The sequence below is a fragment of the Centrocercus urophasianus genome, unplaced genomic scaffold (genome assembly GCF_019232065.1).
Source record: "Centrocercus urophasianus isolate 14NV4802_14NV808 unplaced genomic scaffold, USGS_Curo_1.0 seq_31, whole genome shotgun sequence".
Lineage (NCBI taxonomy): Eukaryota > Metazoa > Chordata > Aves > Galliformes > Phasianidae > Centrocercus > Centrocercus urophasianus.
The window spans coordinates 4,198,547-4,216,200 of NW_024884878.1; the positions used below are offsets into that span (position 1 = coordinate 4,198,547).

The following is a 17,654-nucleotide window of genomic DNA, read 5'->3' on the forward strand; positions in this document are numbered from 1 at the left end:
ATTCTTTATCTTTACAGTATCACCTTACTGTACTCAGATACTGAGACAGTCAACTTTATTGAAAATCTTTTTTGTTGCAGAAGGAATCCAAAGTTTAAATAAATACTCAGGCATTTTTTCCCTTATTCAGATTTCCAGGAAAGGAATTATTAAACTTGGACTGCATGTTAAAAAGAGCTTGAAGGGGGAAGGCTCGACTAAAGCACTGTTGACTCTTCAGCAAGTTAAGCATCTAAATCTAAGCTAGTCATTTCCCAGGGGTCACTGTTAACGACTGCGTTCTGTGCTTGATTTATTTGTAACGGTAACAGTTGCAGTGGGAAGAAGACATTAGGCCAAATTCTGACCTCAGAGTATAAACCTGGAACCAGTTCACTCTGATTTTTCAAATTTTGATGACATTACTTTAAATTTATTCTGTTACTGTGTTTGGAATCTCTTCTGTTGCATTAGATTTTTTTTTTCTTTGAGACCGCATTTCTGCCATCCTTCTTGTCCATTTCTGAATACGAAGAGCACCAGATCTATGATAGCAGCTGTGTCTCACTGTTCATTTCATAGCCCAAGTAAGTGAGACAGGGAGAGGTTTGCAAAGCTGGGGAAGTGCTGCAGTGACAAATGGTAGGTGGCAAGTTTATATGCCCCAGGCTGTTCTGCTTTGGTTATTTCTGTGTCTTGTTTGCATGTTCTCACATTCAGTGCCTACACACCTATAAGGCCATCAGGTGGAAGCTCTCACCTGCAACAGAAACTGTGCTACCCCCTTTGCTCCTGCTGCTTGTGACTGGTCAGTGGGAAAATGGGCTGCAAAGAAGTAAAGGATTTGTTCACCTTTGCCAACTAGATGTATTAGGATTGTTTTAGTTAGTATAAAAGTATTTCTTCATTACAGTAATGTTCTTCATTAACAATTGTTTTTCAGCCCATGGAAGATGAAACTAATTATTCTCTATTTTGGGGCATGTCTGTTCAGGACCAGAAAGTACAGTGCCCTCAAGCTTCTGAGAATGTTAATTTAATTTCTCCATCTCCTTTCTACAAATAATGAACGTTTTTTCTTGTTGAAACCATGAGCCAGGTTCCAAGGGCTGTGGGACTGGTTAGTGGTGAGGTTTTTGTTTTGTTTTGTTTTGTTTTTTAAAGAAGCAGTAACTACAGTTATGTAGTTCAAATCTGGAAAGAAAATATGAAGGATAAATGAAACATCAGGACAATGCAACAAAGCAAATAGCAAGCAGAGTTACGAGGATGGCACTGAAGTCATTGTGCTAGAGCGCAATCATAGAAGTAGGTGAATCCTTTAGGTGTTTGTGACAGCTCTGTGATAGATAGTGCTATGCAAGGTGAACTTTTAATGACAGGGTTTTTTGAAGTCATTATTGATGCTACACTGTGGTTGCCTGGTGGTCTACTTGCAAATATTCCTCATACTGCTGCTTTCAAGTCTTCAACTACATAGTAGTCTAACTTCCAGGATATTTTAGAAAGGTTGTTCTTCTTGTCTTCATGAGCTTTTCTATTAAAGAGCAGACAGAGTGGTGTATGTGGCCGATGAAGCTGAGAACAAAGGGATGTATCCTTCAGTTTCTCTTCATTATTAAATTTAACTTTGTGAAAATGTTAAACTGTTGAATAAGATGGGCAGAAGACAGTCCATTGCATCTAGGACAAACTGCCTGTAACAGCAAGTGAAACAGCTACCTCCGCATGCAAAGCCATTGATGTTATCGAGCTTGTATGCAGTGCAGTGAAAATCACATTTCTGAATATTCCGCCACCAACTGTTTCTCCGTTAAACTAGTAAGGGAACAAAGACCAGTACCAATTAGTCTTGATCCATTACAGTGATTAAGTGTTTGGCTACCTATGCTGCTACAGTAAGCTAAATCTGACCTTACTAAGAACTGCAGCTGCTTCTGTCAAACCAGCTTGATGCATTACATTCACAAAAACAGGCTCAATATCCCACTACTTTTATGGTTTTGTTGCTCTCCTTTTTTGTATTTTAATAAAAAACATTGAAAATTAAAATGTTTTATCACTTACATACATTAGCTGTATCATATATTTTATTAGGGCTACTATGAAAGTATTGCCTCCTATTTTATAATGTTGTCCTATGTTGTCAGAGGAGGATGTTGGTGGTTCGGCAGTAGAGGTAGAGCTACCCCAGGGGTATTCTTTTGATTTTATTGCTGTGCGACAAATGGCAGCAGGGAGGCACTCTGTCTCTGGCAGCTCTGGCATGAATTGCATATAGAACAAAGGTACAGAACTGAATACTTCTGTGCAGAAAAAATGGCACCCACTGACATTCACTGATACTTGTCAACATTTATGGACACCAAACAGAAATGTGCACACAGTTAGGGATGGCTTGGTATGTTTCGGCAGTGGCAACAGTGGTAGAGTTCACCTCTGCTGGTGAAGATTTTTCTGAGTGGAGCATGCAGGCTCTTGTTCATTATGGGTGAAAGCGCAGAGCAAAGGATGGTGATTGTGCTGGAGAAGAGTATGTTGTAGCTGAGAACTTGCTCTATTAAATAGTGTCTCTGTACTCTTTGTAGCTGTTGTAGTTTCCATCAGAATAAATAGGAGGCATTACCTTCAGAGCAAGCTTCATAGATAACACCCTAGACAATTGTTCTTCACTCACTGCAGCCCAAGCAAGCCAAAAGTTTGGACACCTGTATGTTACATAGACTTTTGGAGTGGAAAGGAGTCATGTCATAACCTTCTTTACAGTTACAGATTTTTTCTTTACTCCAAAGTCACTGTTTTGGTAGGATGACAAGCTGTCGTGACAACTCTCTACCTTCTCTATTCACAGGTGTTCCCTTTCCAAAGAACTTTCTTCAGATCTGCAAGAAGATACTTTGCCGGCTTTTTCGGGTGTTTGTTCACGTCTACATTCATCATTTTGACCGTATCATCCTCATTGGGGCCGAGGCCCACGTCAATACCTGCTACAAGCATTTCTATTACTTTGTGACAGAGCTCAACCTGATAGACCGCAAAGAACTAGAGCCTTTGGTAAGTGTGAGGTCTAGGAGAAAGCTCGAGGAGATATTCAGCCACCCTTCACTGCGCCTTTCCCACACTTACTGCAGTGGATTTTCTCAATGGTTGAACAAAGGCAATTTAAAGCAAAGAACTTGACTTCTGACCAGAGACCATCTACTGCAGCATTTGTGAGATGCAGAGTAGTCAAAGGATAAAAATACAGTGTGTTTTGTATGGAAGAATACAAGCTGGGAAATGCTTTCATTTTAAAGTGGAAATTCAGTTTTCTTTCCCTCTTCTTGTATTATATATTTTATATATAATTTTGTGTTTTTTTTCACTAGTTGGTCACAGCGTGGTACTTGTAGCATCCAGTTGCATGCACATGAAGAGAACAGTGGTGTAAATAGAGGTGAAATGGGATTTTTTAGAAATGTTTTAAGTAGGTGTTTTTGAAAATATTGAGTGTGCTAGGCCTGGATCTAAGTGAGACAAATGAGGTGAGACTGAGACTCAGACAATTAACAGCGTAAGAAAACCAGACACTTCCTTTTGACTGAAGGTAGGTCATATGAAACTTATTGTTTTCAAAACTAAGGCTTCAGAAATGGAAACCCTTCTGCTGTGGTCTGCAAATGCAAGTGAAATAGAAGTGTAGGCAGATAAGAAAGACAATTCAAAAGGTTTCCTCACTGTGCGCCAACTTTTAAAGGGTATGGGGCAACATTTCTGTGTTGGCCAGAATTCTGAAAGTACTGTGTTGTACAGCTTATTCATAATGGCTGGGGTATTTTTTTCCTCAGAGGCACAAGAGCAGCAGAGATTGGCCAACACTTGCAGATGCAACACAGTCCAACGTGCTCCACTGAAAGCAGTGTTTCCTAGGAACACTGTGGAACACGTCCACAGACTTTCAATTGTTCCTCACAAAGGCAGAATGCACAGATACGTACAGCATAGCTGGTATTAAATATTTCTGGAAGTGGTGGTTCTCTGGGAGCTGGAGCTATTGCAGAGTGGTACATGTATGTGCTTATGATAACTGAAGCAGAGCCAGTGAATAAAGACAAAGAGAATGGTCTTGTTTGCAGCACTTCACAAGTCCCTCTGAAAGATGCTGTATATGGCACATACAAGTAACCTGTAATGTTTCTGTCATTCCTTTGTGGGTGGAGAACTTAATACCATCTAAATGTCTGGTAAGGGTGAGTAGGTGCCCTGTAAAAGAGAACTTTGGCAGACCAGGGATTCTGGGTTTGTTGTAGCTGTTGATCTCTGTAGCTGTGTTACAAATAAAATGAGGTGGGGCGGGAAAAGAGGAGACAGCTAGTCAGCTACAAGATCCTTGCCTGCTTTGACATACAAAGAGCCCAAAAATTAATTTGATGCCACAAGAAGAGATTAGCAAAATTCCTGTGCTGAGCAGACAGATGAAGGTCTGAGGCCAGAGTGGTGCAGGAGGTGGCCCATGTGTAGCAGGAGAGCAGGCTAAGAATGTGCTGCATTGGTATATGCTTTCCCCTTGCATTCCAGCATTTGCTTCCCTCACAAAATTACTTTTAGTTTCAGCACAGGGTGCTTTGAACTTTGTTGAGCTGCAGGAGCTTCCAGAAAACTGTTCCACATGCATGACACAAGGCACGGTATCAGCAAGATGACAAAACCCCACCTGTTTCTTAAGTCTCCCTGTCCTCAACTCGGGAGGAACTAGAAATGAAGAAAAAAAAATTATCTGCATTTTTGTCTTCAGCTGGGCAGAGAGAAGGGGAGGAGCTGCCAAACAAAAGCAGATATTACAAATAATCTTCTATTTTATTGCAATAGCTGAGGACAACCTGTGCCGTGCCAGGTTCGCCATGGCAGGAAATGAGCCCACATTATCTCCCTTAATTAGAAAATGGGCCAGGAGCTGATTAAATAAACAGACTGCCACATGCTTTACTAAACAGGAAGGCAACTGATTTATCACCACATCTTCAAAAAGGGGGAATAACTAGGAAGTAGGCAGTAGATAAATAGTAATATTAGCCTGCTGGCAGGACTTTCACCCTTAGTTTAAAATAGATTTTATCAGCATTTGTAAGCTGATGGAACAGTTATGAATCAAATGAGGCAAATGAGTCAAATAGGGTTCCTCCCTCCCATTCATAACTTTTGTTAATACAGAGTCTGTAGATAAAAGTGCTGCTTATCTTCTTCCCATCTTCAAGGCTGTGTTAATTTGACAGACCCCTGAGTCTCTCATGGAAAGAGTCTTTTTGTATGGAAAAAAAAAAAGGAAGCTGGCACACTTACTGATCCTGCAGGTGGTCCTGAAGGAAACAAGGCATGGTGAATTGGCTAATTTGTGAGAAAACAGCAAGTCTGAGAACGCACCGGCCCTTTCCCACAGTTCACAGGCAGAAGAGGCAGTGTGCATCATAAGACCCTAGTGGCATGTCTCCAGGGGAGTTTTATCAGAAACTAAATTAAGGTTTGAGTTTAATATGTAGCATCTGTTTTGTACTCGCTTCCTGAGTGACTGATTTTATTCTCCAGTGGCACAGTTCACCTTATTTTACTTCTGAGCCTTTTTCAAGCGGTCTAGTTGTGTGATGTCTATTACAGAATCACAGAATCACAAAATCACAGAATGGCCAGGGTTGGTAGGGACCTCAAGGATCATGAATCTTCAACCCTCCTGCCACATGCAGGGCCACCAACCTCCACATTTAATACTAGATCAGGCTGCCCAGGGCCCCATCCAATCTGGCCTTGAACACCTCCAAGGACGGGCCATCCACAACCTCTCTGAGCAGCCTGTTCACCTCACCACTCTCATGGTAAAGAATTTCCCCCTGATGTCCGACCTAAATCTCCTCTCCCTCAACTTAAAACCATTTCCCCTCGTCCTACACATATCAACCCTTTCAAAGAGTTGATTCCCCTCCCCTCTGTAGGCTCCCTTTCGGTATTGAAAGGCTGCAACGAGGTCACCCTGCAGCCTTCTCTTCTCCAGGCTGAACAAGCCCAGCTCCCTCAGCCTGTCCTCATAGGGGAGGTGCTCCAGTCCCCTGATCATCCTAGTGGCCCTCTTCTGGATTCTCTCCAACAGCTCCCTGTCTTTTTTACTGCAGGCTCCACGCTTGCACGCAGTATTCCAGATGGGGCCTCACAAGAGCAGAGTAGAGGGGGACAATCACCTCCCTGTCCCTGCTGGCCACCCCTCTTCTGATGGAGCCCAGGATACCATTTGCTTTCCGAGCTGCAGGAGCACACTGCTGGCTCATGTTAAGCTTTTCATCTATCAGGACCCCCAGGTCCTTCTCCATAGGGCTGCTCTCAAGGACCGCTCCTTCCAGCCTGTATGGATGCCTGGGATTCTTCCAGCCCAAGTGCAAAACTCTGCACTTTGCTGTGTTGAACCTCATCAGGTTCACCTGGGCCCATCTTTCCAGCCTCTCGAGGTCCCTCTGCATGGCATCCCTTCCTTCAGCCGTGTTGACCACACCGCTCAGCTTGGTGTCATCAGCAAACTTGCTGAGGATGCACTCAATTCCTACATCGATATCATTGATTATTATTATTATTATTATTATTATTATTATTACTTCCATTCCATCTTCAACCTGTGTAGATTACTGCTGTTAGAGGATACTTAAAACAATCTAAACTTGTTTTTTAGTGAGGCTTTTAATGCAGCATAGCAGCTTGCTGTTCAAATGGCAGTTCAACCATGTCAAATAGCATTCTTGGTTTTTTTTGCTCATGTTTGTAAGTAATAAGCATGTCTTGAGCAAAATAGTCTTGATTTGGGAAATTATGCTTCATGTATTAGCAATGAACAGAAACTTTTGCTTATTAATGAGATAATGAGAAGTAAAAGGACAAAATAATAATAATAAAAAAACACTCAGGAGAGAAACGCTTTCAAATTGAGTAAAAAACTTTTCATCCTCTTTTCAGAGGTTCAGCTTACCATGCTTGTGCTACATGTTATGTTCAACTATGGCCAGTCCCTTTGGCAAGGCCAGGGTTTATGCAGGAAGCTAGGGTTGTGATGCTTTATTTCTGCTGGTTGCTGCTTGTTTTCCACTACACCAGCATGTGTTAACCAAAGGACACAGTCGCTCAGGTTGTCTCTACTCCAGCACAGTTTGCCCACAGCATCTTTGGAGGTGTGCCTTTGAAAGCAGCTATAACTTGCAAGGGGCTGTGACTCGTGTGGCTTCCCACAACACAGGTCATTGCAGTCACCCTCTGCTACCAATACCCTGCTGGTTAGAAACGTGAGTTATCATATGCAACCTGTTAGCTGAAGGTTTGCATTCTTTGGTTTTCTTGTGTATCAGCAGATTAACTGATAAGTGAGTTTTCCCCTGTTGAATATGATACTGTAAGCCTCAATTCACTGATGTTTGGGAAGTGTTTTTATACCACCAAGTAAGAGTTGAAATAAAAGTAGATCTTAGTCCTAGTTCATCATCTTCCTTTCAGATTGAAACTGGATCCTTGATACTGGCATGTGCAGAACAGCTGAGGGAAGAGAAGCCTCCTATGTTCCTTAACTTGATGTTCATTAATGTGGCTTGTTGTTGTGTTAGGAATCGCACTTAATGTTCAAGCACTGCACCATTACGTTTCACCAGTCTGCAGGATTAATGCAAAGCTGGCATTTTGTTAGTCTGAGCTGTAACCTGCAGATGCAGACTGTTGTTCCTCTAATCTCAGAGTACATGAAACACCTTCAGAACTGCTTCATAGAGCAACTCATCTCTGTTAAAATGTTCTCTATACTGTGAGAAGATAGTCCATACCCTTGTGAAAGATGTAGCTGTTTGTAGTACAGATAGAATTGGAGAATGTTTTTCTGAGATAGGTCATATTAGCTTGCTTGTTTTTAAGGACTACAAGCTCCTGAATACAAGGCAATATAATCCCTTCCAGGTATTTCCTGATTTCTTTAGCTCAGCACAGTATAAATCATCATAAATCCAATTTTTCCATAAAAACAGGTGGGTACCTTCTCTGATATGCATCACTTTAAGTTTCTCTCATCTCAGAAAAAAAGACACTACCTAGCAGGAATAAAGTGCAGCTGCAGATAGAGCAGTCTCACCATAAAGCAATTTATCTTTTGAACATATCTGCTAGCTGTGTCTCAGCATCACAGAATCACAGAGTGGTGTGGTTGGAAAGAATCTCAAGGATCATGAATCTCCAAACCTTCTGCCATCAGGTCAGTTTCCTTTGCTCTGCTGTTTTGAAGCAGCTGGATTCCTCTCTTTTTTCCTGAGAACAGGGTGTCTTTTCAGGAGCCAGGTTTGTCCTGGTGATTACAGGGCCTGTTTGCTGCTGTGCTGAGATTTAGCTGGAGTAGGCACTGGTCATGGCCTGAAACCTGAGTATCAATGCAGCTACAGCAATGTGTCATGTAGAGAAGGAGGGGGAAAAAACAGGCTTCTGTAAAATGATAAAATTAGTGTCAAGCAAATGTCATGCCTCAGTGGGTTATTTTTTGTTTGTTTTGTTGTTTTTTTTTTTTGTTTTTGTTTTTTTTGTTTTGTTTTTTAAATTAGAACTTGCATTCTAATAACAAATGTAGGTGGCAAAAATATGTACACTTTGTCTCTCCTTGGCTGCACGGCTGCAGAGCTGTAGGTTGGTCAGGAGTTTATATCATACCAAATGACAGTGGGAAGTGATGGTTAGGGGCACCTTGACAAATATGAAAGAAGGGTTTGTATGGTTTGAGTAAACTTGCTTCTCTCACAGTTACTGTGAATTTTCAAATGCATCTGTTGGCCACATAGATAGAGATACCAATATATGTCCTTTCTGTACATTTTCCTTTTTAACCAACGTAGTATCCTCTCACTAAGCAAAGAGTACCTTTGTACTTGAGAGAGCTTGTTCTCTCTCAGAAATATTCAGAAATATATTGCAAATAGCCAGATTCCAGCAGATGCCTACATGACTTTGGAAACTATTGATTGCAGTGAAATTCCCCTCTTGAGTGCCTGGGTGAAAGATAGAAGAATTTGGCCATTTACTTCACTTACTTCCTAAAAGTTATTTTTTATAATTCCAGTCCCTTGTAAAATTTTTTTTTTCTCTCATAATTTTTTTTTTTTTTTTTTTTTTTTTTTTTTAAACATTTTGTTTTATGAGAACAGAAAGTATTAATTACTCTTGGACAGGAAAACAGAGAAAGGTGTTATTTAAACATGTTGTTACAGTAATTCACAAAATACTGATTTCATTTTGATGCAGAGATAATCAGCCATGGTGGCAAGTAGATAGTTTGAGTTTTGGAAGTGGTAGCAATCAGTGGAGCTGCATGCATACTAGTGTAGAAGCTGGTAATTGCCTCTATGAGTATGGAGTTCACTTGTAGAATAACAAAGTTAATAAGGGTTTATCTCCTTCATTATTCTCAGTGTAAAAGTTTCCACTGATCTGATGGCATGATTGGCTTCTGATAGTGTATTCATTTAGTATTAGGAGTTGCTTAAAAGTAAGCATTTATATCTGTTTTTTTATTTTTATAGAAAATTGTCTTCAGAATGAAATTGCTAGTGTATATCAAGGCAGTCTAGCAGGTAAAGAGATGAGTGTTTAATATATCACTGTAAGTACTAAATTGTGTTCTGGGATTGTTGTTTTTGTGGTTTTTTGGTTTTGTTGTTTTTTCTGTTTTGCTGTTGATTTTTTCCCTAGCAAGCTGTATTATATATTAATTGCAAGAACCAGTTATGGTCTGAGTGGCAATAAGATTTCAAAGTTTAAACACATTCAGGAAATTGCACAGTGAGGTTTATATAATGATCTAACTCTGCCGTCTTGTATTTTATGATTCAGAGCTGCATTACTGCCCTGATTACGCTGACATGAATGTGGGGCACTTTATTTTCAGTTAGCCCCTTCTTCCTTGTATCGGAGCCAGTCATTACGTTATCATCTTAAGACCCAGCTGAACACTGGTTTTGCCTAGGCAAAAACTGGAGCAGTTGCACACAACCTAGTATCAGCACAAGGCACATGGTAGAAACACTTGCAGCAGCTGTTTGTGCTTCTTCAGCCACCTGCTGAGGGTATCTCACAGGATGCAGGGTACCAGCTCACGAAGTTTGCATTTCCTAGTGGGTTTCTCCATGCACATTGTTTCAGGATGAAGTAATGAGAAGTACTCCGTGCAAGTCGTATCATGAGTGCCGAGAGTTTTTCTGTTTTGCTTTTGCTTTGCCAGCTTTACAGCAAGGCTCAAGTATCACACCTCAGCTTTGCTGTTGCTGTGCGTGAGGCCCATGTAGCTGCTATTAGACATCCAGTTTACTACAAACAGTACATCTTTTCACAACATAACTGGAAGTTCTGCTGCCTCTTTGTTTGTGCTGCAGAATGTTTATTCATTAGGCAGTTCATTGCCAGAAATGCCACAGACATTGCACAAATTCTGTAAACATAGCCCATCTGGCATTAGCTCTATCCAGAGCTTATAGTGGAAAAAACAGCAATATCAGGCTTAACAAAACAGCAAACTGCTAGCGTCTTGGTAAAAGTACTCTCAGATGAAAGATGGCTGAGTCAAAATTTGATTAAACGAGGCTTCTACTTCAGATAAATTTTTCAAGCATAAATTCTTAAACATCAATATTCCTTTCTTAATTCATTTGATTTTTTTTTCAAATAATTGATTTTTCTGCTTAGCTAGTTTTTTATATTCATGGTGAAAATTGGAATTTGAACTTTTCCTGTTCATTTTTTTAATTTGTACATCAGTCTTTGTGAAAACAGCGATGGTAGCCATAAATCAATAGACTGTGAAATTAGCTGTTTCAGACTCAGAAATATAAATGATCTGCCTGTCAGCAGAAGACATTCTGAGCTTGAAAGCAAAGAACTAATTTCATTAAAGTCACTGTGTTCTTCTTATAACTATCCCTTATAGCTACCCAATTTTATTTTTATATTGCTGCTCATTACTGCTGAAATACAGACCTTCAGTGCTGGAATGGGCTGCCCAGGCAGGTGGTGGAGGCACTGTTTCTGGAGGTGTTGAAGAAATGTTTAGATGGGACAGGGTTTAGTGGGGAAATATTCATGGTAGGTGGATGGTGGGACTGGATGGTCTTGGAGGTCTTTTCCAGCCTTGGTGATTCCCGTTTTACAGCACATAGAAGAGCAAGATAACAATAATATTAGCACATTGTTTGAAAGGTATCTTTGACTTTTCATCCTTCCAGACTCTCTGGTGCATTCTGTATGCTGTACAGATGGTGTAAGCTTTAGACAGGGAACACATAAGGTTTGATCTTGTTCAGTCATAAGTGCTGCTCCAGAAGGATAACTGTTCATTCCCTGCTTAATCTGTCATTAACAGATTTTGACTCTAAAATCTATCAGTGACGCTTCTGTGTGTAAAAACCACTGTACAAAAATGTCTTTAACAGTAGTGTGTGATTTAGAGTAATATGCATGGGTATAGGTGCATGGGAGGTAGACTGACTTACTGCTTGTCTGGGTATTATCCAAAAATCAATGCTAGCTAAGCATCAGTTTTAAAGTAGGCATTAGTTTGTCTTTTTTTTCTGCCTCCAATTATTTGCTTAATTAAGAGTCCCCACTCAGGGAAGTTTCATCACTGTTGCTAACTAGCCACTGTTATTTCTTTCCTTAAAAAGTAAAATAAAGAAATCAAGCATTCCTTGCTACCAATCCAGTTTTTCATAGAATTACAGAATCATTGAATGTCCTGGGTTGAATAGGCCCACAATGATCACCTAGTTTCCACCCCCTTGCTATATGCAAGGTCACCAACTGCTAGACCAGGCTGCCCAGAGCCACATCCAGCCTAGATTTTTATGCAGCTAAAATATATGGTGATAATGTGCAGCATTTCTCTTTTTTCCTCTACAATAAGAACTTGAGAACATAATATTGCTGAAGAATAGAATTCTTAACTTTGATGCTCTGAAAAAGCTATGTCATAAGATGCACTACAGTGCCAGAGTTTTTGAGTAGACTGTTTCTGGCCTGTGTTTTTTTGAGTCTATTTTTATCACATCAGCTGCTTTGCTTGCACGGAGTCCAAATGTACAATGCCAAAACAGGGAGGCTGAAGGACTTTCCAGCTGACAATTTTCTGTGTGCCACTGATTCACCAGAGGTTTGAGGGTGGTTCTCTTTGGTGCCTTGGCTTAACCATTGTACCATTCTATACTTTAATGCAATTTTCTCTTTTATGAGTGCATTTATGTTTCAGTTGCTTGGTGAGTACACCACATAAATCCTGTTTTAAAGTTTAGCTAGTAAATATAAATCATAGCCTGGCGAATAAAAAGGATTTCTCCAAATTAATCCACATTTCATGGTTTGTAATAAATAACAACACATTTGTACTTCAAAGAAATGATTAATACCAGATTGAAAGAGTTACGGGTAACAGTGCAGAATAGAGTAAGAAGAGGAAACTTTGAAGGAGCTTAGACCTCCAAACGTGTTCAGTTCTGCAAAACATTAGAAGAGAAAATAACTACAAATAGCATCCCTTTGATAGTTTTGCAGTTTTTTCAGGTCATGTTATAGGGAACTGCTACAACATTTCAGTGGTAGAAAAGGAATGGTAGTCAAGAAATCTTTTTCATTATTATTTAATTAATGCTTCTGAAGAGCAAATGTGAATCTTGCATATTCAGTATTTTATTTGTGCTTGTTCGGTAAGCATGGGGAATATCTGACTTTGCTATGTTAACTAAGATAAAAGAACAGAAAAACGCAGTGGTGATTTTTCACCAAAACTGTGAGAAGAATGATGGGAATCCCACATGCTTCCTGGGTTTTGGAAATACCTGTGTCCTGCATTAGCACCTCAGCTGTTACACTGCGTTGTTAGGGCCCTTCAACAAAATGTCATACCTTGTGCTTCTCTGCGTAGAGTCAGTCAGCTGCCCTTGCTAGACTGATGCAAGGGGGTGTTCCACTGCTGGAATGATGTCAGTCTTCAGAAACAGAAGACTGCTTTATGAAGCAGCAAAATTTAGTATTCCTTAAACTCAAATCAACTTGAAATTTTGGATGGGTATTGAAAATATGTCTATCATTTCTTTCTTTTCTGTAGCACTTGATGATATAATCCCATACTCTTGCTTGCATAACAAGGCAATTGTGAATACGTTAAGAAGCATAAGGTTCAGGAAAGCTTTTAGATCTAAGTAAAAATGTATATTTTCACAATTTGAACAGTACTTCTTAAGTGTTTCTTTCTGGTAATAGTGAGTTTTGGGTTGGCCTTTTGTTATTCTTTTTAAACCCAGACCTACCAGAAAGCTAAGAAGCAGAATTTTTTCTCACAGCCAAAGGAAGAAATTTAGTGCCACATAAACTTGGTCGTTAAAAAAAAAAAAAAAAAAAAAAAAAAAAGAAAATATTGTGTCATTTGAAAAGATATGTTAGTGTACAAAATAACTTAATGTAAAACATCGTGTAAAAAAAGAATTATAGGTCATAGTGATGGAATTACATGTTCTGAAAAAAAAGAAAATCTGCAAAATTTTATACTAAAGATAGCATTAGTATTTATTATTTGGTCTTCATGACCTTAGAGCCAAAAGCAACATGTTTAAAGTCCCAAGCATCACCATAATTGAGACTTCTTCAAGCAGAAGTTCTGAAGCCTGAATACTTGGATGATCAGTATGCCTATTTGCTATCAGTTGCCAGACCATCATTTTCTTCCTAGTGGTGTAAAAAGATGGGGCAACTGAAAAACATGGAGGAAATTAAAAAAAAATAACATTGGATAAAGCAGTTTGGAAATGAGGATCCAAGACAAGGTTCTAACTAAAAATGCCAGAAAAAGAAGTTTTCTAAGTAACAAATTGTTACAAATGTGGTTTCACCATTCCTATCCTGGTTAACTTGCCATCTGAATATAGATTTGTTGTGCAGCACTGGATCTCAGACCAGGAGATATTTGTTATTCCACAGCAAACAGCCTCTTGTGACCAGGATACTAAGCTTTGTCCACATGTTGCTTTGTCCGTTGTTGAAGTCTTTGTGAAGAAAGAACAGCCACAAGGGTAGCAAAAGTTGTAGACCTTTGTGCTTCAGAGAACAGCATGTAAATGCTCTCTTATGCCTTTTGCTTGCTCCTTCACTTACTCTGTGGTTCTGAATGTCTGTGACTGAAGGATGTCCTGTGGGCATACTGCAAATCCTCCCTCTCCATGTACTGCTGGGAATCCAATGGATTTCCCTCTTCCTCATGGGAGCAGGTAGCAGAAAGCTCTCCCAGGGATGCTGGTGCTGCATGAGTGCCTTCATGTCTAATGTCATTGCATTGGTTAATTTTCCAGGTGTTTTTACAGTGCTGCTGTTCATACTGTAACCCATGTGTATTCATCCACTTTCCCAACAGTTTTAGCCTCAGATGGACGTGGATCCCTCCTGCTTCCATTGAATTCTGCTACTAGTGTAAGATGTTTGCACCTTATGTTTTGGATACTGCTGTGACTCACCACACAAGTCTAGCAAAACTATTTTCTTAGAAGAATGTTGTTCTTTAGTGGGGAACTCATTCTTTGTGTAACTCATGTCAGCATGTCCCTATATGTAGGTTTGTCCCATTAAAAAAATTTTTCTTCAGCTACTCATTAACTCTATAAGATGTCAGAGGGATTTTTCCCATTCTTTTTCCACTTCATTTGAAGATGAAGTGGAGAGCAGAAATGAAAGCACTTAGTTACAGACTTCTGTGCCAAATGTATTTGTCCAGCATGTTAGCACAAAAGTGAGAGGGGAGGACTGAGCATCTATCAGAGATAAAGATTACCCTTTTAAGATTCAGTGCTGCTTCCTTTCTTTCTTCTGGGAAATCATGTTGATTCTTCCTGAAAGCAGTTGAGGAAGGAATGTATCCTTCTGTGAAATCACATATGCTAAGGAAACAGATGGACTTGTGATACTTATAGAGTGGCTTGCCAGGGCAAATGAGAGAGTACTTTAAGAACTTGACAAAGAACATTTCTCTTAAAGTTACTTAGAAGTTATTTCTTAAATGCTCCTTAGCAACTGGTTTCTGGACATATTGGGCCAAAGTTTTATTTTCTACTTTCTTTGAAAGCTCCACTCATGCCTTCATTATTGGAATTAATTGTGTGATCTAAAAATGGGAGAAGGTACAGGTCTGAATGCAGCAACACAGAATAATACTCTGGAGTTCTGAAGAAACTCTGCTGAATACTGGGCTGTGGGTATTTGCTGAGGGCAGTGCTATGTGTGTTCAGTTCTGCAGAACGTTACAGGAGAAGATGCTTACAAAAAGCACGCTGCTTTCCCTCACACTGTCACTGTGACAGAAGTTAGCTGGTTCATAATTGTAACAGCTACACAACAGTCTCCTTGAGAAACTATTTCCTGTTTATTTTCCTCCCTTCCACAAAGCATGTACCAAACCACGCTTCTAAATATAGTGATTATTTTTTTTTTTAGAGAAGCATTTCCAGCTCCTTGCCTGAAATAAGTTAAAGTGTATACACATGTGTGCAGAAATGCAGTGTGACTGTGGTTCTACATTGCTGTGTCCTTCATTTACCCATAACAGATTAGGTCGACACGGAAGCCTTTAAGTTTCAAGGATGTTCTGACTTTTATAAGTTGCCCAAACCAAACCAAACCAAGCCAAGTCAAGCCAGTGCAGGAACAGAAGGCTCTTAAAGTAGAAGCAGGGATAAAACTGCAGAGTCTTGTACTGCAATGTTGTCATGATGGGATGGGGGAAACAGGAGTTGGGGAGAAGACGGTGGATTTCAGGGACTGCTGATCTCATTGTTCAACCAAGCAATGTTGCAGGAGCAAGGAGAAGAACAGGTGTGTGCAGAATTTGTGTTACACTAAGGTAAATTCTCTACTAATAGCAAAGTTTGGAATGGTGTTCTAAGTGTACAGTCAGTGATAATTGAACAAAGAAAAACCTGCAGCTACAGTTCATTGATAGTGAAACGATGTAGGCACTCACTGTTGTAGAGCCCTCTAGTTTACAGACAATCCTACTCTTCCTTTGCCTGTGTCTCAGTTCCTACCTCTGATGCTATTTTTTTTTCCCTAAAGTAGGAATGGAAATGTATTTTGAATGTTGAATGAGTCGCTTTCAGTGTTTTATTGTGCCAAGTTTACAAAGTGCCTGGTGCTGCCTGCCTTACAACCCTGATGCTTTTCTGTAGAGAGGATGCTGCTGCCCAGCTGCCAACATCCTCTCAGCGGCTCTGCAGGACAAAGTGGCTGTGCTTCACCTCACAGACCTGCATGGTCACTGCACGTGCAGTGCAGACATGTAGGATTACTGCTGCCTCAAGAAGCATTAGCACCTAATGAATCTTCAGATAAGGGAAATAAATTAGTCAAATCTGAGGATGAAAACGTATGTTTTGAAAAGAAGGACTGCTTCCAAGCAAGTTTTTGTCATATCCTATGTGTGCTGGGTTATAGTTAAGTTCCACATTTGTTATTTGTTGCTTTGAAGGAATAATCCTGGGCTGTTTTTGTTTGTTTGTTATTTTTAAAATAACATTTAACAGGAAATTAAATGGCAGACAGAGTTTTCTATGAACATTTATCTGTGTCATCTGTAACAAATTTGAGGGAAAAGCAGCTACGAGTTTGGACTATAAGTGCTGTATCTGTTATGTTGTCTTTGTAGCAATAGTAAATAACAGTATTCCGTTCTGTAATCAGTCTGTAATCAGCTAGAAATGAAAACTAATTAAAACTGGAAAGGAAAAAAAAAATCCAACAATTTCACTTATTTTGTAACTAAATGATCTAGTTAGCCCAGAGTAATGTGGAGATACAAGACTATCCAGATGGCTTTTACATGAGGTTGTGTTACGAATGACAACAAATTACTCAAGCAATCTAGGGGGAGTTTCAGAAAATTCTGACAACTTTATGTACATCAATAGATGTTCCAGAGGAAATGCTATACAGGTCTGGAGACATCATGAGAGGGGAGCTGTAAGGACAAGCTGCACAGCCTTAGTGGCACTTACATGCTTCTGCCTTTCAACCCTGAGGTCAAATCTGGGACTTGTTCTCTCACTTATACACCTTTTGGCAAAACTCTTATGAAATAGCAGGCTTTTGGATCTTAACATGCAGCTGTCCCTACTCTGTAAAGAAGAGTTGCCCTCTGTTCAGAGCAAATCACATCTTCACATCTGAATTCTGACAGAAAGTCAGGAAAGTGACAAAGTGACTGGCCATCTGATACTCTTTTATACAGTTTATGTGGAGAAATATGAAGGATTTTATAGAACAGAGTAGTCAGCTGCTGGATCAAATTGCCTTTAATTCACGTCAAGTCAAATCAGATCCTGCAGTGGATGCCAACCCCCATTTCCAAATACGGTCTGAATGCTACAAGACCCCATCCTAGAATCAAATTCCACAGAGCTGGTTGAGTCCTAGAACGATTTGCCTTTTGTGTCCATATGTCGGCAGAAATAATTGGGTAAACATTATATTTCCCTGTTTCCTGTTGGCTGCAAGTGCAGTGACAAGAGTTGGAATCCTGTTCCTTGCATTAAGTTAAAAGGCTTCCTGCCTGACTACTTTGTTATGTGTGGGATGCAGCACCTTTTACATGGTCTGGATAGGAAATTAGCAAGGTACTA

General features: G+C 39.9%; 1 protein-coding gene across 3 annotated transcripts in view; it reads left to right on the forward strand.

Annotated features, from left to right (window-relative positions):
- Positions 1-17,654, forward strand: part of MOB3B (MOB kinase activator 3B) — an 86,320-nt gene that overhangs the window by 64,218 nt on the left and 4,448 nt on the right. For all 3 annotated transcript variants that reach the window (XM_042829431.1, XM_042829432.1, XM_042829433.1), the window contains one exon: positions 2,831-3,033. In XM_042829431.1, the coding sequence (XP_042685365.1) occupies positions 2,831-3,033 (203 nt within the window). The remainder of the gene's footprint in view (positions 1-2,830; positions 3,034-17,654) is intronic.